This window comes from Lagopus leucura, unplaced genomic scaffold (genome assembly GCF_019238085.1).
Source record: "Lagopus leucura isolate 7727_CA_CO unplaced genomic scaffold, USGS_WTPT01 Super-Scaffold_100027, whole genome shotgun sequence".
NCBI lineage: Eukaryota > Metazoa > Chordata > Aves > Galliformes > Phasianidae > Lagopus > Lagopus leucura.
The window spans coordinates 1,808,164-1,831,649 of NW_024962278.1; the positions used below are offsets into that span (position 1 = coordinate 1,808,164).

The 23,486-nt window shown below is 38.6% G+C and overlaps 1 protein-coding gene across 2 annotated transcripts in view; it reads left to right on the top strand.

Moving 5' to 3' along the window:
• The first annotated feature begins 19,269 nt into the window (after positions 1 to 19,269).
• LCP2 (lymphocyte cytosolic protein 2) overlaps positions 19,270 to 23,486 on the top strand; it is a 28,503-nt gene continuing 24,286 nt past the window's right edge. For both annotated transcript variants that reach the window (XM_042880751.1, XM_042880752.1), the window contains exons 1-2: positions 19,270 to 19,538; positions 22,535 to 22,597. In XM_042880751.1, the coding sequence (XP_042736685.1) occupies positions 19,461 to 19,538; positions 22,535 to 22,597 (141 nt within the window). In that variant the 5' untranslated portion in view covers positions 19,270 to 19,460. The remainder of the gene's footprint in view (positions 19,539 to 22,534; positions 22,598 to 23,486) is intronic.

Here is a 23,486-nt window from a genome sequence, read left to right on the forward strand (position 1 = left end):
GTCTCACCTTGACCTACAGGTGCAACCAGCAAGTAAAAAATTAGTCTAGCAGATTTCCAGCTGATCTTTAAATACTCTGCTGCACACTTCCAAACCACATTAATAACATGTATCAATATAGAAGAAATACCACATTTAGCTCCCTTCACCAGATTTCCTAATATTTATGCAGCTGGGAAGATAGGCTTTTATCAAAGAACAATTTCCCAGAACTAAGTGCAATATCAAACAAGATATCAAACGTGTGACTGTTAGAATGTTAGATTATTAGATATAAAAATAGTGCATCAATACTAAAGGGAAAGACTAAGATGCTTTGAAGGTTTCAGAAGATTGTACAAATAATTTATTATAGCCTGAGATTGAACTATTTTGCACAGTAAAACATAGTCTTAAGTTCATCAGACATTTTTTTTTTTCCAAAGTTGCGTCAATTTCAACAAAATTGTGTCTAGACAAACATGCAAGAAGGGTGATTTTTTTGCCCCAAAATTTAACATTAAGTTTTCAGCATATTTGGTAAATTCAGAAAACAAACCAACCAACACACAACAGTGAGATGTAGCTTGTGTAAAGAATTTAATTTTATTTGTAACACTATTAGTGGAGTGATTATAAGCAGGGAAGGTGAATTTAGGTAGGAATTTAATTGCTATCTTGTATTCTGGCCTTTAACTGTGGGAAAGAACTACACATCTCCACCAAATGGCATAGCAGAAACCTAAGAATGAGAAAACAAGCCTACTTTAGACAAAGGCACACAAGATGCTTGTTGAGTTTAGAAGTCCGAAGTTGTAAAAGAACCTCAGAAAGATATCATTACATTGTGTCAATAACTCTTCAAAAGAGCCAGAATAGAGCATCTCAAAGCAAAGTGTCATCTGTAGAGTAAGTACAGGAATGAGGACAGGAACATCATCTTCTACAGTGTACCAGAAACTAAGTGTCCCATAAAAATAATTAAGACTGCATCAGCAAATTGGCTGTACAGCCAACTCTTCTTCTTAAGTAGAACAGTTTTTGCCAAGCAGCAAGAATGAACATTGTAACTGGGAGCTTCAGGAAATTTCATTCCCTATCTTTATAGAAAAGGGAGATTGATAATAGTAGTAATGTAATTCATCTAAAAAATCTCCAAATGTTTTGTTGACATTAAAAAAAACTATTGTAATACAGATAACCTGAGTATCTTATTGCTCAGATATACAGAACAATCCAAGCTAGAGAAGATTCCTGTAGAAATTTTCATGCATGGTAGAGAAAGTTACAGCAGAAAATAAAAGAATACATCAAGAAAATGGAAGAAAATGATTACAGTTCCAGCTAAAGTTTCTGACTTGAAGTCTCACTCAGCATTATCCTCTGCAATCATTGCAGGGCTGACCCTGCAATACTGTAAGAAGCCCATAATTTACAGATACAGAAAGTCCTTTTTCAGCAGTAATGGGAAGGTGAACAATGCTGTATTTTGCTGGTCCAGTTGGTATCTGGAGTAAATTCCTTCTGTATTTAATTCATACTTTGAAGTTATTTAGACTAAAGCTAAGAAGCAAGGAAGACAAGAAAACAGCAATAAATGAGAGCCAATATGGTGGTTTAACAGTCTATGCTTGTTCTATATCCACAAGTTACCTACAGATCAGACCCAGAAAACACAACCGTGTTGTCTTACCACCAAGTAGGACTTTTCTTCCCGATTACTAATAAGGCAACCTGTGCTGTAAAGGATTCAGGGACTCACCGCACAGTTCCAAAACAGTTACACATTAATCCATTAGTCAGAAACATCTGCCGAGGAAACTGTTCTCCACAAACACCACTGAGAAATTGCACATTCATGTGTGTAATTGTAAGAGATAAGGGAACTTGTTGCAGGTTTCAATTGTCTGTTTTTGCCCGTTTCTTTCTCAAAGAGAGGATACGCATCTGTCAAGCATTACTGTCTCTGAACTCGCCATACACAGGCTCCTTTCTACAAATCTACATGTACTCTGACAGATTTTTCTCAAATTCTTTATCTCAATTTCATCCCTTTCTGCCTCAGCAAGTCCTTTCCTTGGCCTTTCTGCTTTTCATCACAAATTTTATACCTACCTATTTAAAGTAGTGCCTTTTCTACTTGAGAACAACACTTCATTTTGGAGTTCTATTCCTTACTATTCCTTTTGAACTATTTAACAAACAAGTTCAGTTCTGAGATACTTCCTCTTTGTTTCTTTCTTTACTGAGCTGTCCTCACCTATGAACATTTTAGCTTGATTTAAATGAGCAGAAAACATATACTGCTGAAGAATGAACAGGCAAACATCATCACTACACACCCCAAAGGGTTGTGCATTTGCACTCATAACATCAAGGGAAAATGAACTTAGCCTAACAATAAATGATCCATAGCTATCTTCATTGCCATGATGTTACAGCCAAAAAACAGCTTTAAGTCAAGCAGATAGGTTGACTTTACATATTTGCTGCAGTAACTCTTTAAAATGACTAGGGTAGCTCCAAAAGTAATGCTTCCTATTATGCTGGCCCACAATGTCAGAAGCAGATGCTGGGGGTGTTAGCAGTAGAGGTCAAACCTCCTCACCAACATGCCATTGCATTTTGTTGCTATATGACAGGTGGCCGCAGAAGGGCACTCTGACAAAATGGTGTCTGACATGGAAGTGCGTAGAGGGCAAAGATGTGTCATTGCATTCCTCCATGTGGAAAAACCTACTCTCACTGACATGCATCAACCCTTGCCAAATGTACGTGGATGCTGAACAGTGAACGTTAGCACAGTGAAAGTTGGACTACATGGGCAACATTTTCCTAGCAATGATGCCATCATAGCAGCTGCGATACAGTGGGTTACCTCCACCATTGCAGATTTCTTACAGGGGATGTATGCAGGCGAAAATGCACAGCTAATGGTGGTGACTATCTTGAAGAACAGTGTTTTGTAGCTGAGAATTTGATTTATCAAAGTGTTATTCTGCTCTTTGCATCTGCTGTTTCCACAGAAATAAATAGAAAGCATTACTTTCAGAGCAACCTACGTAACTGCAGATTTTTCGTTGACTTGAAAATTGAATCATACCTCTAATTAGAAGCAATTAAAATATTCACCTGTGATAATTGGCATCACCACAGGCAATAGAAAATATATCATACTGCATAGCATACATTTAGTAAAGCTAGGCAATTTCCGGAAAAAGAGCTGTGTTACATTTCAGTCTTACTTTTATTAAATACAAGTAATGGCTTAATTGCTTGACCTTTTCCTACTTCAACACCAGTACAATTTGGACAAACTTGCCTGCCATTTCCAAGTGCCAAAAACCACTTAATTTTGTCAGCAATATTTGAATGAGCAAAAGGCTTATGTAGTTTACCTTATGCTCTAAATAACATAAAGGATAAAAATCAGGTATTAATAAAAGAGTGACGTATACAGGCTCAGTCCAATTCTAAATTAAATGTTGTCGGGATTTTCTTCTGATTTTCATAATGGCCAAGATGAGGATAGCACTGCTATTAAACAAAGTCATGCTGTATGACAGAGATTGATATTGTAATCAGCATTTTCAGTTTAAAAATAGCTGAAACTAAATTGAACTTAGTGATAAGAAACGCTTGGAACACATACGTTAGCAATGTCACTAACAGTAATCGTGAGGCACTCACAATCTGGGCTATTGCAAGAGAATAATGGTGAGGAAAAAGAAAATGAACATGGTATGACTGCTCTAATCTCCATTCAGAACAGCCCTTATACTAGATTCATTACAAGATAAATTATCTCCTATTAATAGTTTCCAGAACCTCTTAATAACAAGAGGTCTCCTGAAGTTACACAGCAAATGGATGAAAGGGCCAAATAAGATATTGTATATCGCATTGATATGTAGCTTATTTATATCCTCTTTTCAAGGAAATTCAGTATTCCAATTCAGGAAAATGTACTGAAACGTGATAGAATAACGTAAGGCCTTTAAACTGGGATAGATGGAAAGACAGTTGCAAAAGGGGGGGGGAAAAACCAACTCAGACAGATGCAGACAGTCTCAACATGGGCAGATAGACTATGAGGTGACTTGTGTCTGTGATACTGCCAAACAACTGAGGCACTGCTGGCTTTGCATTCTTCTTCTTCCATTAAAGCATCTGAAGAAAGTAAATTCTTCCCGTCCCTCTCCTTTCCCAGAAACATAGAACGGTGATTTCCATTAGCTAAAACATACCTGCTGAGTCCAGCTTGTTATTGTCTTGCTGGGAATATGATTAGAAATGAGTACATCTGACAAGGAAAGGCTCATTACTTCTTATGCAAATTCATTTGAATTCATTATTTCACTTAAAAGTTTCCAGTGCATTGTTTTGTCTTAGTGACAGTGGGCTGTTATAACAGAACATATCCCATATTCATCACTAAGAATTTGATACAGAACTCTTCAATCTTGGAGAGACCTCAGACTCTTAAGCAGGGGAAAAAAGTCATTTTTCTTCTACAAGGGAAAGAACGTTGTTGTCAGAGTGGTTCTCCTTAGAGAATCCCCACAGCAGGTCTGCTTGCAGTCTGCTGTCATTGTAAATACAACCTTGCAACCCCTGGTTGCAAGATGTTTTTGGTTACCTACTGTTATCTTGCAAAAATATTAAAAAGATTACAAAATATGACTGCTGATGTATGTGTAGAAATGAGCAAAGCCTTCTTGGAAGGCTGATTCTTTGATCACTGGCATCTTGAACTATTAAAGCTAATTTCAAACACCTCCTTCACAGATTCATTTTTACATGTTTACAGTTTGGTAGCTGCAGTAATCAAACAGGTGTTCTGGCAGCAACCTTTAGGTTTTGTCAGAGGTTATATTTGCTACAATACACAATATAACGCTAGGAGAGAGGTTGTTTCCTTTCCTACAAAAAGGTCAATATGCAAATAAAGTCAGCTATTAGCTACTCAAAAAGTTTTCCTCAAGCTACACAGGTAACAGACATTATAATTACCTCCACTATCAACAGAAATTGAATCAGTGATCTGAAGGATCAGCACATCAATCAAAAACCAGAAAAAAGTCCTGTGAAAATCATGCAGTCCCACTGGGTCCTAGAACACAATAAGCAGAGCAGGGTTGGATAAATGCTTGGCCCACCTTAATTTGGAAAGCCAACAGCTGCAAAGCTTCAGCTGCTTCCATTGGAAGAGATATTTAAAAATTTGCAGAAAATATACACCTTAGAAATCAAGACCGGTTGGCACATTCACCTTTTCAGACTACACACTTGAAAGAAGAGTTGATTTTTTTAATGTTGTTACTGCTGAGAAATGCTTTAAATTCTTTTCATGCTGCCTGGCATTTGTAACAAAGTATGGATGTCGCAGTTCAAGTGAAATTTGTTATTACCTCCTATTATAAACCAAAAGCCCAAGAATTATTAGTCATCTCCCTATAGTCTCTCATCATTTTTTAGCTCACTTTCAATTGCATTGCATTTTGGATGACATGATAAACATCAGTTGCTCAATTCCACCAGTGGAATAACAGCAGAATTAAACTGAGCTAGGAACAGACCTAGTAAAACTCTTTGAAAGACATGCCAAGTATTAACAGTACACAGCTTCTGAGCTTCACAACTAGAAATACCTGGTTCCAAATGAAGGAAAAATTTAGCTCACCACAACAGGTTTGTGAGTAGCTAAAGATGGAGTGAATATAAATTTGCATAAATTTGTGTGACAAAATGCAGGGTTCACATTTCAGAAATCTTTTGGTATTGTTCATAATTTCTTTCCACTGTTCTGACTGTCTCCACTGAAGTTATTGTTACAAGGTGTTCCACAGCTTCTAATGGCTTCAATTGATATCTATCAATAAGAAAGATACCTTAACTGAGAAATACACCAAACAGTTACATAGCATTTTCAGTGTTGTAAGCTGGAGGTTTTACACCTCAGAACAAAAGACTTCGCTGTTCTAGACATGAAGCACTCTGAACTTGCATGCCAAATATAGATCATATACATCAAGACACACTTCCGACTTTAAGTCAACACAACTTCATGAAGTCTGCTCATAAGATTTTAGTCCATCAAAAATGCAAAAAACTCATTTAACTTGCTATAAGTAAATTCTAAGCCTGCACTCAAGTTCTGTGATGCAGGATCTTTCCATATCTACTGCAAAGGTTAGAAATTAGTTTTTTATAATAACTTTAACCTTCCAAATACAAGAGATGTAAAGGAAGAAAAAAAAAAAAAAAAAAAAAGAAGCATTGCAAGGTTCATATAAAGTCATATAAAGAATCATACGGTCAAAATGTTGCAGCTTTATCTTTTCAGGATACAACCCTGTATACTGGGAGAGTTTGACCTTGATATACAGTATTGAGGGAGGATGAGAAGTGGATCTCCTCCATAGACTTTATGAAGACTTTTAAGTTAGAAGCACAGATTCTATTGATGTTTGTTTGAAACAAGCAAGATCCTGTACAATCAATGAATACACAGATGTTATAATTAAGAAAAACACAAGAAAGTTTGGCTAAGCAGATTATTACACCAAAAAAGGAATAGATAGAGGACTTACCCTTGTCCTCAGCTCCCAAAAACTCCAAAAGGAACAATCTCCAGAAACAGACCCTTCCCCATTGGTAGCCAGCTCTTAAATGGGATCTAGGAGAGGTGGAGCCAGGCTCCAGCCCTTCTAGCAGGCACAGGTGAATTGCCTTCACCTGTGCTCTTCTGGCTGACTCAGTGCTCGCCTCAATCAGAGGTTCAGGCTGTGATTCAGCAGTTCCCATACAGATCCTTTCTAAACGTAACAAGTGAACTCCTAACACAATATGACCAGTCATAACTCAGTGAATCCATAAATGAACTAGTTACAGCCTACATTTGCAACAGATTCATATCTATGTTAGGTTTGTAGAATACTTGCAGGAATGTTGTATTCTGTACATGGTTTTCTGCTGACTGTCAATTACAACCAGAGGTCCCAGACTTCCTTTTTAGTGACCAAATGTTTTATGGTGAGGTAACTTAGCAAAAGCTGAACAACTTGAGTTCTAGCAGCATCAGTCCCAGAAATCCAGTTTTCCCATGATTAGGACTATGGCTAGGAACCATTTCGTAGATGACTAATTAAGGCTCAACACAAGTACCTGATTTCACCCATGATCTTCAACAGACCCCAGAAACAGTATGTAGACTGCTCTTACCACTAGTGCCTAGTTTCCTGCTGTAATAAGTGTCTAAAGCTTTTTGGAAGAAGTTTATGGGAGACTTAAATAACAAACACTGCCACGAGAAATCAGGAATCTCACTGCAAACCTGCATTAAGAAAGCAAACACGAAATCAAGCTTATGCTCACATACAGTTTGTGTGTCTGCACTATCTATAAATGCATGTTTGTAAAACTGAGTTTAATTTCATTAGTTATAAAGTAGCATTACCTAGAGTAGCAGGAAGTGAGGAAAGAGTAGAGGTAGGCAGAAGTTCTGTATAAAAACAGGAATGTGCTGATCACAACAAAAAGTGTGAGAACAGAAAAAAAAGCAAATGCTGGACCAAGTACAAAGCATGGATAGCAGCAACACATTGCCTCTGGCCATCATAAGCAGGTCTTCTAAAAATCCTGAATAGACAAGGATCACAATGCAGGCAAAAACTATTTTTAGAACAAACTTCACTGCAACAAATACTTAGCTTGTATGAGAGTAGTTTCATCTAGGGCATATATTATAGACCTTCTGCAAATTTCAGCCCTTGGTATTAACAGCTTCAGTACTCACTGATTTCTTATTGAAATTGCTACCTAAATGTGGCGTGTCAATTTTGTGGTGGGAACTAACTGCAATCCATACTAAGCCTGGAAAGGCACTGTTCTTCCAACAGGCTTGAAAGTGGGCCTGGGTGAACCCGATGAGTTTCAACACAGCAAAGTGCAAGGTTCTGCACTCGGGCCAGAGGAATCCCAGGCATCCATACAGACTGCAAGGAGCAGTCCTTGAGAGCAGCCCTGCAGAGAAGGACCTGGAGGTCCTGATGGATGAAAAGCTTCACATGAGCCAGCAGTGTGCTCTTGCAGCTTGAAAAGCAAATGGTATCCTGGGCTCCATCAGAAGAGGGGTGGCCAGCAGGGAAAGGGAGGTGATTGTCCCTCTGCTCTTGTGAGGCCCCATCTGCAGTGCTGTATCCAGGTCTGGAGCCCCCAGTACAAGACAGAGAGCTGTTGGAGAGGGTCCAGAGGAGAGACACGGAGATGATCAGGGGGCTGGAGCACCTCCCCTGTGAAGACAGGCTGAGGGAGCTGTGCTTGTTCAGCCTGAAGAAAAGAAGGCTGCAGGGTGACCTCATTGCAGCATTTCAGTACCTAAAGGGAGCCTACAAACAAGCGGGGAATCAACTATTTGAAAGGGTAGATAACAGCAGGACAAGGGGAAATGGTCTTAAGTTGAGGGAGGGAAGATTTAGGTTGGATGTCAGGGGGAAGTTCTTTACTATGAGAGTGGTGAGGTGCTGGATGCTGGAACAGCTGCCCAGAGAGGCTGCGGATGCCCCGTCCATCCCTGGAGGTGTTCAAGACCAGGTTGGATGGGGCCCTGGGCAGCCTGGGCTGGTATTAAATGGGGAGGTTGGTGGCCCTGCATGTGGCAGGGGGTTGGAGATTCATCATCCTTGAGGTTCCTTCCAACCCAGGCCATTCTGTGATTTTGTGATTCCGTGATTCTTTCTCAGGAATGAACAGGGCAGCACAGCTGAAACAGCACAGAAGGGGAGCAGACTCCCAAAGATTACTGACCTTGTGCTTACTAGTTAATTCTCCCATAAGCTCAGCTCCCAGCTGTCTGACTCCTCATGCAACCCATAGCCTGTTCCCAAGAGCTCTGCACCTCGACATTACCAGCCTTATACAACCTCTGCAACCATTGAGGCTCAAAAATATTCAAGAGTCCAAACTTCTAGATTTCTTAAAGAATTCGGTGCCTACAACTACTGCTCTCTCCAGAACATAAGAATTTCTAGAAATTAATGAATCTGGCATCTTACTTTGACATTTTAGGATCAAATCTCTCTACGCTCTCCACATAGAAAAAGAATCCTACTCATTTCACTAGGAACACATTAAGATGACTACATACAGCTAATTCATAAGGAAGTCTCCAAAGGTGACTAATGCAAAGCATTAACATTGCCTTTTTCTTTTGAATATTCTAAAAAGCATAGTTTCTAGTAGCATGAAACTAGTATCTAGAACTCAAATATGCTCTCTTTACAAAGGGAATTGCATCCCAAAATGGATAGTAAGCTAGCTTATTTGACTTCACTTTCAAGGAGACTTAACCTTTACACAGAACAACTGGATGATGAACAACACTATTATGCTCATTACAAAACTGACCATGTGTTATGCTAATAAGAAAAATGTTCAGCTGCATGAAAATAACCTCCTCCCTGAGATTATTCCATTAAACTTTAATGGTTGCTCTATTGCCTTCTTTTGAATACAGATCATTTGTTTGCAACACCAGCAGTCTCAGAATCATCTGTTTTTCCCCTTTAATGTCAAGGCCTTGCTAACACTGCACTCCATCCTCATTACCAAGCTTACTGCATTAGTCTGCTGTTCATAAGCTTTCAACAGCAGGAAATCTAATTCAATTGCTTACTATCTTTTCCTTTTCAGGATAGTTATTTTGTGAAGGATGAAGAGGAATTTAGATGAACTATGTGTTATCTACAGCTCCTTTCAGACATAGCTCATCAGATGCTACTTATAAACAGGTACAAAGTACTTCTGAAGGGGGCTTATTTTACTGCATTCAGCCTAACAAAGGCTGTTGGCTCAGAACCATGTCAGTTGACATTGAATTCACACCCACTCATAGCAAACTCTCATTCACTGATCCCAAAAAAGAGTAAAACAGTAGAATAGGACTTGACTGGAGGAACAGAATCATGGAATCATTAAGGTTGGAAAGACCAGTAAGATCACATAACCCAACCACCAACCCATGCCTGTGACCACTCCAGACCAGGTCGCTCATCATCTTTTAGAAACTTCCAGGAATGGTAACTCCACCACCTCCCCGGGCAGCCTGTTCAAAAAACCTCACCATTCCGTCTGAGAAGAGTGGTTACAACGACAGCTTTTAACAACATTTTACACACTACTGCTATACTTACTAGATATTCACTCATTTTTTCAGAATTATCTTCAACCTATTTAAGATTTTTCTTACCAAGACAGATGCGGTGCTTCTCTGAGTACAACGAGCACCTTCTCAGTTGGTTCCAAGAAGTACCCAAACATTACTCAGTGCGATAAGACGCCTGCCTCATTCCCAACTATTTGATTTGGAAATTGGTGGTATGCCTGATTGGGAGAGTGAAAACAGAATCATTTTGTCAAAAGAACCCAAACCTGGGCTCAGACCTGATTTAAAATTTATGAATAATTCTGGTACGATAAACACAGGCAAATAAATGAAAGTACTATGGCTAAGGACGCAAACATAACTAACTGACTCAGAAAGCACTCTGCTTAAAGCACCATTTGAATTCTTTCCCAGCCCTGCTCACAGCTTTAGCTGGTTCACTGTTTTTTCGTAAATAAAAATATACCTTAAAACACATGGTAACCATGGTAAAGTTGCTCCCATTGGCTAAATTACAGGATTAACAGCTGCCTGCTGGGCTTTCTTTCCCGAAAAATTGCAGATATCATCTCGTCGTAAACAATGCACTCACCTAAAGCCTGCACACATTTCAAATATAAAGTTACTCTGTACCTCTTTCAGCAAGTACTGCAGTACAATGAATCACAGAATCATAGATTAGCTTGGGTTGGAAAGGACCTGAAGAACCACCAAGTTCCAACGCCCCTGCTTCAGGCAGGGTTGCCACCCACTAGATCCAGTACTAGATCAGACTGCCCAGGGCTCTCTCCAACCTGGCCTTAAACATCTCCAAGGAACCAAATTCATAAGCTTCTTACCTATGTCCCCTTCCTATCTGCAAAATGACTCATTCAGCTCTCCAGCATCATTAAATGGAGCAAAGTCAGGGAGAAGGAAAATATCCAATAATCCTACATGAATTTAATGGCATCATGTAACTAACCTTCTAAGTCAACATCTGGAGGCTATCATTATTGGGGAGAATCATTTATTTTCATTCTAAAGTAATATAGCAACCTAAATAAGAACAATCCACACATTCATCATGCCATTTAAGCACTGCATCAAGCCTCTGACTTGGTGCAATGATGAACAAACAACTGAAACTTCAGCATGAAAACTGAGAAGCTTGATACATGTTTAAATACAGCCCCAAGGCATAGGCAGGGAATGAGTAGAGGTGCCAGGTGAAGCTGGTCGGCCCCATGAGGGGTTATTGGTTCTCTTAGAACCCTGACACACAGGAGGGTAGGATATGGGCAAACATTCTTGAGTGGTACAAGGACACAATATCTTCAACTGAGAATCTGTTGAAAAACAGAGCTAAGCCTTTTGTACTGGCTACAGAGCTACTTCTGCAGCCATAGCAGGTGTTGCAGTTCCTTTATTTATAGGCTGTTTCCTTATCCAGATATACTACATACCAACAAGGTGAATTTGTGAGTAACAGCTGGCAAAATCTGCTTGCTTTTGTATAGTGTATGACTTTAGCAGCTCCTGGTATGAAAGATACAAGCTGCTTTTGAAACATGGGACTTGTTTGCCTTCTCTTTAACTTCTGTGCTAATGGACACTGAGTTTGGCAGAAAGACAGTCAAACCTAAGTGATATAACCAGTCAGAAGGGCCTTGGACAGAGAGCTACTACAACTGAAGGCAAATCAGCTTATTGTGTAAGAACTCCTGCAAGCCAAAAGCAAATAGGCCAAAAATGAATGTGAGACTTCTGAAACCAGTAGAAGTTAATCACAGTCCATTTTGGTGAGCAGAAGTCCAGCAGGTTCGTGTATGGGCATTAAGAAAGAAAATCTGTTCATAAAATCAATATTAATTAAATTACAATAAAGATCAATTCTAATATTTCACAGAGTTGGTTTCATATAACTAGCTTAAACAGCCATCCAAGAGCAAAATGTAGAATCTTCTCTACTGAACCTGAATAACTTAAGAGCATAAGTGATATGGAATGAAAAACATGTAGAAGTCTATGGAATAAATAAGCTGTTGTATGAAACTTTCAACGCTTACTGTACTGAATTAAGCTGTAGACAGTTTAAACATTTCAGTGTCTGCCTTCAGATTTCTTTCACTGTTACAGATTATGTTATTTATAAGTCATTTATGATAAAATTACATGCAACAAATGTCTAAATTCTGCAATGTGTTAAACCATACAGAAGGTAACAGTGAAACAGTAAAAAAAAAAACAAAAAAACACCTACCTGAGTGCTTAACTTTGTCTGGAAAACAAAACTTGGATTTTATAAATTTAAGTCTAATACAAGAAATTGTGCATATCCCACCGGCTAGATGAAGATGGTGAAAGGAGACTTACTGCACTGTTAAAATGAAGAGGATTTCCACTTTTTTTTTCTCTTTGCTTATGATGTAAGTTAATGTACAGTTTGAAGTGACTGCAGCCAGAAGTATCAGCCCAGACACTCCAAAGATGCAGCACCAAACATTTTTCTGGCCGTGCTACACCTCCTACTCTGTGATACAGAGCTTGCATAACCAGACAGCAAAGCTGTATCAGGCAAGAGCTGCAGTCTGAAACTATCAGTTTCATCACATTTTGTTAGATGAGCTAACACAACTGAATCCTTGGTCTTATTTCCTTACGAGATCACAGCAATGCTTATGCTGGCAAAGGCAGGAGCAGCACAAACATGGAAGAGGCTGGGATTGGACCATATCTTGCAGCTGTAGCACTAGCTAATGCTGTTTAAAAGTGCATGAAAGTTCAGCAGACACAGATTTTTCTTCTGAGGTTTATATCTTGCTTCATCATAAAAAAGAAAATCACAAGAATATCTCTGTAACAGTCTGAAATGAACACATATCAGCACATCAGCCCTTGAATCTTTTTTCTTCTTCTCAGCATTGCCAAATCACTACTGGTTTTCTTGTTGCTCAACAAGAGGTTAAGATATTTAAATAATCGTCCATATACTGCATTGGAATGCAGTTTTGAGTCTGAATATGGACAATATGTTTTGCAACTACAACATTCACTTCAGATTTTGACCTTGAACTTAGCAGCTATTTTTCTTAATCAAGTTGTTAAGCCTTCCTTGTGATGAGCACAATGAGCAAAATTCAGTGCTGTTAACAAGTACTGAGCTGAGCTGAAACCACTGAAAACTATGCATGTTCTACAAAGTTAGTTTTGTTTAGGTTAATAGAACAATTAATTCTCTGAATGAAAAAGATCACTTATAATGTGAAAGCCTGAGCCAATATTCTTCTCATTTGTGTCAGTGCTCCATCTTATATGAGTAACAAATAGGCTGAATTAAAATAATCGTCATACATCTAACTGTCACAATTCCTGGATAAAATTGAGACACTGTTTTTAAAAAAACAAAAACAAAAAACACAACAACAACAAAAAGCCTTTGACAAATAAAATGTTTCTTACTGTTGGGTCATCTTTGATAGAAAAGTTCTGAATTTTTTAAAAATAAACACGCAGGAAGTAAGCAAGCAAGAAGGAAAAAAGGAGAGGAGAAGGGAGGAGATGGAAGGAGAGGGGGGGGGGGGGGGACGGGGAGGAAGATGGAAAGCTTCGTACAGAAGCACTGGATGGGAATAACTTGGGCTTTGTCGCCATCAAGAGATAACAGCTCCTACAGACACTGATTTTCAGTGCCTAGTAAAGGAGAGCAACTGCAGACAAACCCTTGTTAGGGTGTATACAGGAGTTTTCCATTGCATTTGCATCTTCGAAGCTCTTTTCAAAGCCACATTCTCAAAAAGCATTCAACTTTGTCTCACAAGTTTTCCTGAGCTGCTGTGAAAGCTCTCTCTCCTTGCAGTTTATGATCATTTTGAACATGAAAGTTCCATCTGTGATACTGTGTGTGCTGAACTGGTTTCTAAGGGCCTGCATGGCAGTTCTGGGGTTAGATCCCTCCACACCATGAGAGCATGAATGCAGGCCACTGCTCAGGCAGCATCCAATCAACAAGATGCATGTAATCACAGATCCACTACATAATGACATGTATATACATTACCAGCTGCTGCTTCATTGTAAAGGAATTGACCTAAAATAATCCCCAGTAGAACTGTGAAATAGTGAGTATGAGCCCACTCATAAACACTGACTCAGAAAGGCTTTAAAACAACAGATTTCTTTTGGTGAAAGGAGAAACCACACCAAAACAGCAATCGTGTAAGCCTTGCAGCAGGCAAAACATACACTTTTCAAAGCATACCTTAAGAACAGTCACAAACTCAACTTTTTTTCTCCATCAACTCACCTCAGTAGCTGCTGAGGTGAACACTTTTCATTTGATTTTCCACCGGTGGCCACTGCACCATCCTCTCATTGCTGGTCATGTCACAGCACCTTCTAATCTGCTTCAGCTCTTCAGAGGGCAGCCAGGCACATAAGGCCAAGGACCTCAAAAAGAAACTTTCCTAGTTGGATCTACTTGCATCTTTCTTTCTCTCTTTCCCAGCTTCTATCATTTTGTTTTGGAACTCTTTTGTGCACTGTTTTTAACTAAAGCACTGATTAAAATCCATTGAGATTGACTACCTCACCTCATATTCAGATCTAAATTGTAAGCTCTTTTCAACCTAACAGGAACATTTAGCCTTGTTTTAATTTTCCTTTATAAGAAAATCCAAAATGGTCAGGGCAATATGTTACTGGTTGAGGCCTGGCTGCAGAGCTCACAGGTGCCCACAGCACAGTACAGGCCAATTCTGCAGTGGTGCTGAGGAGATTGGAGTATTAGGGATAAAGTAGGAGTTAGAGCAGAAGCTGTTACAGCAAAAGGAAGATGCACCAGTGGAAGGGGACCTTCCCCACAAGCGCCTCCGCTTGGCTCCCTGCAGAGCCAAAGCCTTGGCAGCAGACTTGTCCGGAGCTGATGGAAGCAATGCTTTTCAACAGCAGTAGTGGAAAAGGTCAGACTAAGTGGTGTCTGTCCAACTTTCATCGCCTTCAACTTCCATAACTCCAGTGTTAATGTCAAACCTTCATATTCAGCTTGAATATCTCTTTGCTTGTTGGTGCAGATCCATACTCAAAAAACACTGCACTGAAATGGAACGCAATATCTAAAACTGGACATCATTTCCAGTTATTCTTTTGACCCACTAGTTTCCTTCTGAGTCCCAGTACAGTTGACATTGTTGAGCAGTTTATGAATTGAACTGTTGAATTGCACTGAATGGTCCAAATACAGGTCAGAAGAGCCCTTCAAGCTAGAATACCTACTTTTCAAGTTTGCAGTTGCTGTTCTTGTTAGCAAAGCCTGTTACATCCAAAGATCATGAGGAAAGCTGACTGCTATCACCCAAAGTCTCTATGCTTGGTTCCTTTTCCCTCCTCTTTTTTCCAACTTTCCTCTCCCAGACTAAGCAAACCATTTTTTTCTGTCTTTCTTCAATAGACATTTTTTACGGCCTTAGTTTTTCTCCTCCACATTTGTACCCATTTTCTTTGGCTAGAACCAATACATTAGCCACTTACAACATTTATGATTCTAACACAGTAGAACAAAATATTTACCTGAAAAAAACACTTGTACAACAGCATTATTACTGCAATAACTCAAGTTACTTTTTTGTTCGTTTGTTTTTACAGCACTTCAGTATGTATTTGACTATTTTTGTTCCCTGAATAGAGTTCAGCTGCACTCTAGTGGCTGCATTCTAGGATTTCAGGCATTTCTGAATTGCCTGAACTCTGTATTTCCACCTCCTCAAAGTAACACAGCTCATGAGTAACACTTCTTTTAGCACATCACTGCTGAAGGTTGAGTTCAGAAAAAGTATGCGTATAATCCTTGTGAAATTGGATTTGAAAGCAGTACCTCAAACCATACAACCGAGATGCAAGCAGATAGATTAACGCTCACCTTAAGGCTGTCTCCATTGAAGCGTCACATAAATAACCCAAGTATCAGATCTGTACAGTGTCAGCCATTCACTGTGCCGCCTCCGTGCTGCAGAATCCGTGGCTATTCTCGCATTTTGTGTCGGTCTCTGATTTCGCCACTAGGTGGGGAGGAAGGCTCGTAGTTCCATCCCTACAAAAGAACTTGTTCAAGTTGGAAAGGCTCGTGGTGGATCTCATTAATGCACAAACACAGCAAGTTCCAGGTTAACGCATGACTCTAAGATTTAAGGAAATTATATATGAAGAGGTTTGAGGAGAAGCTGTGGCTCAGTGGTTGTTATAGGAAGCAAGCAGTATATAACATTACGCTGGTGATTTTTGAGGGGTATAAAAATGAAAGTACTGTGCCATGTGTTGATAGACAAGTATGCAGCTTATGAATAGTGTTATGCAATATAAAAAGAGCAAATTTAGGCTTTAGAGGAAGAAAGTACCCATGTCTTTTAAAAATCAAACTGGGGAGGACAAAAGATAAATGCCAAAAAAGTCCACTTTGTTCTGTGGTGAACATGAAGACTAAACTCATCAGAAATTGGAACTGTTTTTTTGCTTGGCACTAGAAAATTTGACAAGTGAACTGTTCTAGAAAAGGAAACCATTCTGAAAGCTGCTCAAAATAAGTCCCTGACTCCACTTAAAGGCTTTTGAGGGACAGAACACCGCCAGAAAGAGGTGAGAGAAAATGGAAAACATTGAGACTCTTTGAAGGCAGCAGATTGTGGGCAGTGTGAATTTCCCCCCTGTACTTTCTGCAATGATCCGACTCACACTCCCACCCAAATGTGACTTGAGATTCTGGCATGTATGCTTTTACAAGTGTGAACATTCAGGTTTTTCTCTCTATTTCCTTGGTGGCACCAGAGTTGCAACTGCCTCTCTCTGTGCAGAGAACAATGGAAGCAGTAGAGGCACTGGAAGAAGGTCCCAATTCTGGAGGTAACAAGAGTGATTGAAGAAAAAACGAGCAATAATAAACAAATGAATAAATACTAAAAGAGCAAATACAGAAAGAAATGAGAAAATAAAGGGTTTTTTTTTTGCATAATCAGGACTTCACTTTGCAAAAGATGAGATTTGCCACATTGCATTTTTGGGCCACAGAGAAAGACTTCTAAAGGCATCTTTTAAAATAACAACTCTCAGGTAGTTTGGTTGTGATTAAGAACCATGACTCACCCATGTTTTTATATGAGTTGAGCAACGTTTTCCATTGAAATGCACTGAAATGCATTGAAAAGCACATACATAGGCTCAAAATGAAATCTGGCAATATATCTGAAAAATCAAAATAAAGAAAATTTGAAGTTATGTTTTTTCAGCAAGCCTGACATGGTCACCAAATCCTGTCTTTTTATCACATTACAAAAGAAGTTAAAGACAAAGAAAGCTCAATTATGTGTGCAGCTGGGTTTTGCAAAATGCATGAAATATGCATGCACCAATAATGTACTTACAGTGGGATACAAGTGAACCAAGCAAATAATAACGTTGAGATGAACATGACTCTCTAAAGTAGGAGTTTGACCTTAAAGGTGATTGATTTTCTCTTCCTTAGCATCAGAATAAATGATGCTGTGATTCTCCTATAACAGAATCAAAACAAATTTTGATCAGGCTAATTATCTTTATATTAGTACAAGTAAGAAATAATGCAATCAAAATTAGAGCTGTTCTGCTGGATTTGGGATGGAAATTAGATTCCAGAACCATGTGGAGGGTAACAAAAATCTGTAATAGAACAGTTAGAAATTACAGTATAGTCTTCTTCCTGTCTCTGAGCTGGTAGAAGCTTGTTTCTCTGTTAAAAGACATGCTGTGTGATGGGGATTCAAATGTACATTATTTATCTTACCTTTCCACTGCTGAGGATGTACCATCAGAACTACTTCTCCTTTGGAGATCTGTTGTCACACATTGAGTCCTATTTCTTCCTCAATTCTAGATTTAAGATGAAGATGTGATGCTATTTCTGTAAGAACATGCCTTGGATGATTTACACAAATCAATTTGATCAAGAACCAATAAAACACAACTATATCATGTATTTGACAAATGCAATGCTGTTTAGAACAGCTGTTGCAGCAGCTTGCTTTCAGAGAGTTTTGAATAACTTGTTGCCTTCATTTCCTAAAATATTTATCTAGAAAGACAGCAAGTTACTCTACATCAGACTGTGAATTTCAAAAGGAAAATTCTTAGCATAATACTACAGAAACTTGTAGATGTATTCTCAGAACCAGCTGTATGTAATGAACTGGGAAATTTTTGATGCAGTATTAGAAGGAATTCATTTACTAGGAATAGGAAAAGTAATCATTTCATTAGAAATAAGATAACTTTTCCCTTCCAGTGCCTCCAAACTATGAACTTATTCTTTCTAACTCAGAAAGTTCAGTCCCGTCTACTGGAGCAGGCAGTAAAAGTGACCACAGCATTCAATCTGCAAGGAAGCTCTGCATCCAGAAAAGAGTGAATGGACAGGCTGGGCAACAAAAAACAGACACACTGGAAAATGCTAAATGTAGTCTTACCAAAGGAACTTACTGAAGAGACGGTACATTAATTGGGTAAACATGATTGATGCAGTACATCACATTTCTCTGTTGATGTTACAGTTGTGTGGATTCTTTTTCAGATATAAATTCCTCATTAGAGGTACCTGAAATACAGAGCTGGAGAGAGAAATAATGACTATATAACAAGTTTTCATCTTAGTTTGTTCATGCTTTACTTTCAGTGAGAAATAATCATCCTAAATTTGAGAGACTGAAAAAATGTTGACTTTAATTCCATTCCTAATTAATGCATATTTTATGTACAATTCCAAAAGTAACTGTTTATGATTGTGCAAATCAGAGAAAGGCAATGTCATATTCAGGTAGTGAGGTATGCTGAAGAAGTGAACATTTCCTTGTTTTGAGGGTCTTGTGTGGACAAAATGCACACAGAAGTGCTGACTGATGTCTATGCAGGTAATATGCCAATATTTTTATACTGTTCAGTGTGTAAATATGCAAGCATTTATATATGTGGTCACCAACAAATAGGGTGAATGGGAGTTTATTGCATGTAGCAGGCAAAACATTTTCAACACTTTGCTGCGCTTCCTTATTTACTTATTTATATTCACACAGAGGAAGTGGTAAGGCCGTCTAGCTGACAACTTTTCTGAGAAGAGACCGTTTTGTATTAGAGGAAGCAGTGTCTCTCTTGGATGTGCTAACAACGTAGTTCTGACATTAAAAGAAGTTAGAAAGATCTGGGTAAATTAGGCAAGGAGCTACTAGACTTGCTGAAGGAGGTCACAAAAAGGCAATAGATGGCTGCTTCATCGATAGCATTGGAATGAACGTTCTTTAACTACCCAGGGGGAGAAAAAATGGATTTGAGAAACATTCCCTATCGTTCGGAGGTGATTACGTGGAACCCAGATGACTTAGCAGAATATTTTAAGACGGTAAGTTTAACTGTTTCATCTTCATATAATGAAGGAATACATTATTGTGACTTTGTGCTAAATTGACATAGCTTATAGTAGGCAAAACTTGCTTCAAAAATAAAAGCAAAATCACTGGCAGTTAAGAAGCTGAGCCAGTGAAACCTATAAATGAAACTTGAAAGTACATTTTAAGTTGAGTGTAAGAGAGAAAAGAGGCTTTGCAGTGAAAATGTACACTTTGCTACAACTACAGGGAAGGTTCAGGCTAGATATCAGGGAAAGGTACCTCACCGAGAGGGTGGCTGAGCACTGGAACAGGATCGCTGAGGAACTGGTCGTGGCACTGTGATTGCCAGAGTTCAAGAGTTTGGGCAAAGCTCTAAGACATGTGGGTTTTTTGGGTGGTCGTGCGTGAAGCCAGGAGACGGACTCAATGATCCTTGAGGGTCCCCTCCAATTCAGGATATTCTACGATTCTACGATTCTGTGAATTGCTGATATAACATCCACAAGGAGCAGTAAAAGATATTAATATGTGAAAATTAGAAGCTTTCTAGCTAGGTCTTCAGTGATTTTCAGGAGTTTTTGTTTAAATTGCTCAGTGTTGGCAAACAAAGCACGGAATGTCTTTGCTTGTTAAAGCTTCCATGAGAACCCATCCAGGAATATAACAGTTGTAGATACAGGTACTCCTTATTTTTTTATGCTCAACTGGAAAACCTTTGGCATTCCCTATAAGTAGACATCTCTTTTTTCCTATCACTATGACTTTTCCTGAGCCTTTTGGGGCTCAGTTTTGAAATCATGCAAAATTAAATGTTTCAACAGCTTTCACTGAGTTTTCTTGGGGAAGCTGAGGCACAGTTGAAACTAGAGTGCTAATCAAATGAAGATAAGCAGACCAAATGCAATATCTACAAAATCTCCAGAGAACAGCAAACTACACGCAGACCTCTAACGCGGGGGTCAGTGGCACAGTAAAATGAAACACAGGATTGGAGATGGAGCAGATGACATCAAAATCAATAGTCAGCTTCAGAAAATAAGAAAAAAATTATGACACCACCTCATGGTGGTTTGCAGCACCATTTTCCAAGAGACTCACAAAAGAAAAGGCTTCCTGAAAGAGCTGATAATCATATTCCTGACAGTGCTGAAAGGATTAATTACAAGTCTTGCAGAGGGGTTGGAATTAGATTATCTTTAAAGTCCCTTCCACCCAAGCCACTCTATGATTCTAATTGTAACTGAATGGCCTCGGTAGATTAATTTTTGTGTATCTTCTCTCTACTGATCCAGATATTCCTTGCTTTTGGAGAGGTGAGTCAGGCAAAGAAAAGCTGCTTAAAATTGACTGTCAAGTCTGTGTCAGATGATGATGTTTTCCTAAGTCCAACAGCTCTGGGCTACTGCTTTAAGTGACCAGACCCTTCTCCCCAAATTAACTCACACAAATTCTCTATAATTCAAGGCTTTAGGAATGCTTTTATTTCAACTGACTAATATATACTGCATGTTCAAAGGCCATGTTCAAGTCCAAGAGGAATGAGCAATTTCTCTGACTAATCTGAGATATCTGCCAATTAGGAATTTTTCAACAACAATGACAATAACATCTAGTTTATAATTCTAGGTGTGTTAACTTACAGCCAATAATTCATAGAATCATAGAATCACAAGGTTGGAAGCGACCTATAAGATCATCCAGTCCAACCGTCTCCTCATCACCATTGCCACCACAAGCACTAAACCACATCATGCAGCTCCTCATCCAGACACCTCTTGAACACTGCCAGGGATGGCGACTCCACCACCTCCCTGGGCAGCCATTCCAGTGCCTGACCGCCCCCTGAGAGAAGAAGTTCTTCCTTATGTCCAACCTAACCCTCCTCTGATACAACTTGTGGCCATTGCCCTGTGTCCTGCTCGTTGCCTGGGAGAAGAGGCCAAATGCCTCTTCACCACAACCTTCCTTCAGGAGGTTGTACAGTGCAATGAGGAACTAATTCCAACTATGCACTTAAAGGAACAATAAAGAACCAAAACTTCAAATAATTTCTAAAGATCTTTTTTTGGGCAAAAGCAGAAATATTCATGTTCTTAATATCCTGAGAGTTATATTTAACAGCTACACAGTGTATTTCATCAATTATTTTAAGAATAAGAGATGAGCTCTCAAATACACTGAAGTGTTCTTTCAAGTGTAGCAATTGCATCCAGACTTTCTGTTCAAATAAAAATCTTCATGTTCCCACTGGAAATATTTAAGAGTCACGTCTCATCAAATGTCTACGGTTTATTTTGTGTGTTGTTGTTTTTTTTTCCTATGAATTCCCCAGTTTACTCTTAAATTGAATCCTGAAATGCCTACCCATGTCCCAGATGCTACTGCAAAACATAACTTAGAAAAGCTTTATTATGGATGATTTGCAGAATTCAATGCTTCAATCCATCAGAGGAAGCTTTTCAATTGTAACAATGAATTCAGGAACTCTGATCAAAGCTTCATTATTCCAAGATATTAGAGCTTTTGCTGTTTTTCACAACTGTTCATTGTAGTCAGTACCACAGCCTCCTTATCCATTTTCCAGATATTTTTTTGAACAGGAAACTGCAAGTTGGTTTTTGAATGTGGGGAATTTAGTATTCCTGTTCCCAAGGGATGAAAATATCCAAGTCCATTGAAGGATTGCTGTTAAAAAAAAAAAAAAATACACATTACATTTACAGGGAAAAAAAATGATCAATTTAGACAGTCCAGGGTGTGTAAAAATAAAAAATAAAAAATAAATCTAAGTGAGGTAATGAGCTGCAGCTTTGTGTTGTGACTTTATCACGTGAGGATTAAAAAGCATTTTGTAAACTACTGGGACTCCTAGGATAGATGAGGTAAAAGGTGGTAGCACGCAACAGAGTAATTTGAAGCACCTATTCAAAGCTAGCTGTAAGTATTTTAATTGTTTCTTATAATTACAGTGTAATAATAATCGTAATAATCTTCTTTTCATTGACAGTTAAAGTACAAGGACTGTGAGAAAGTTGTTAGAAAGCACAGTATAAATGGACAAAGGTTTTTGGTAAGTAGAGTTGTGAAATTCCCTGAATCCAATGATTGTTTTGACTCTTCCTTTCTTTGCACTGACAGTCAACTCCCAGATTATTACTTAAGTATAAATATGAGAAGATCAGCCAGACATTTTGCTGTAAGTACAGAATTCTGGGAACTCAAGCATGTTGTTTTAACATGCATGGATTTTAGTGCATTTTAAACTGATAGCGTAGTTACAAATCTTGTCTTCAATTCATCTCTTCAAATACTAACTACAGAAAACTCGTATTTATTAATTGTCCTAAAATTGCTCAGGTTAGAAATGTCCTTCAAGATCATCACGTCTAACCTCAGCCTAACCATACTACCCTGACTCTAACAACCTGCTGCTAAATCATGTCCCTGAGCACCATCATCTGCCAGTAGTCATCTCCTACTTGATGAAGGGTTGGCGTGAACATGATCAGAATGACCAGCTTTCTACTTAAGTCACTATTTCATTCCTCTATAGTTAAAATCAGGTTTCTTCTGTGTCAAAACATATATTCAATGAACTGTAAGAGCATAGAAGCTAATCTAGAACATGTCATTGTCTAAATCAGCATTAGTTCAAGCTGTATCAATAAATTGGCCTAATCTGACAAAAGCTGACAAATCCCATTTATGTAGCTATTGTTTTCAGGTCTGAAATGCACATGCATGAAGATAAGTAACAGCTTTTATCATTATTTCATTTCAGCTCTAGTTCATTTCCAAATATTGTGGTTTTTTCCCAAAAGTATGCACTTTGATCACCTGTATTATTAGCCATAGTGAAAAAACTGAGGCTCGTCTTTTTTAATACCTTCTTGTTTATTTCCTTATGTATGTAATGTATGAAACTTTCAAGTATTTCATTAAAATACAACATACAAGTT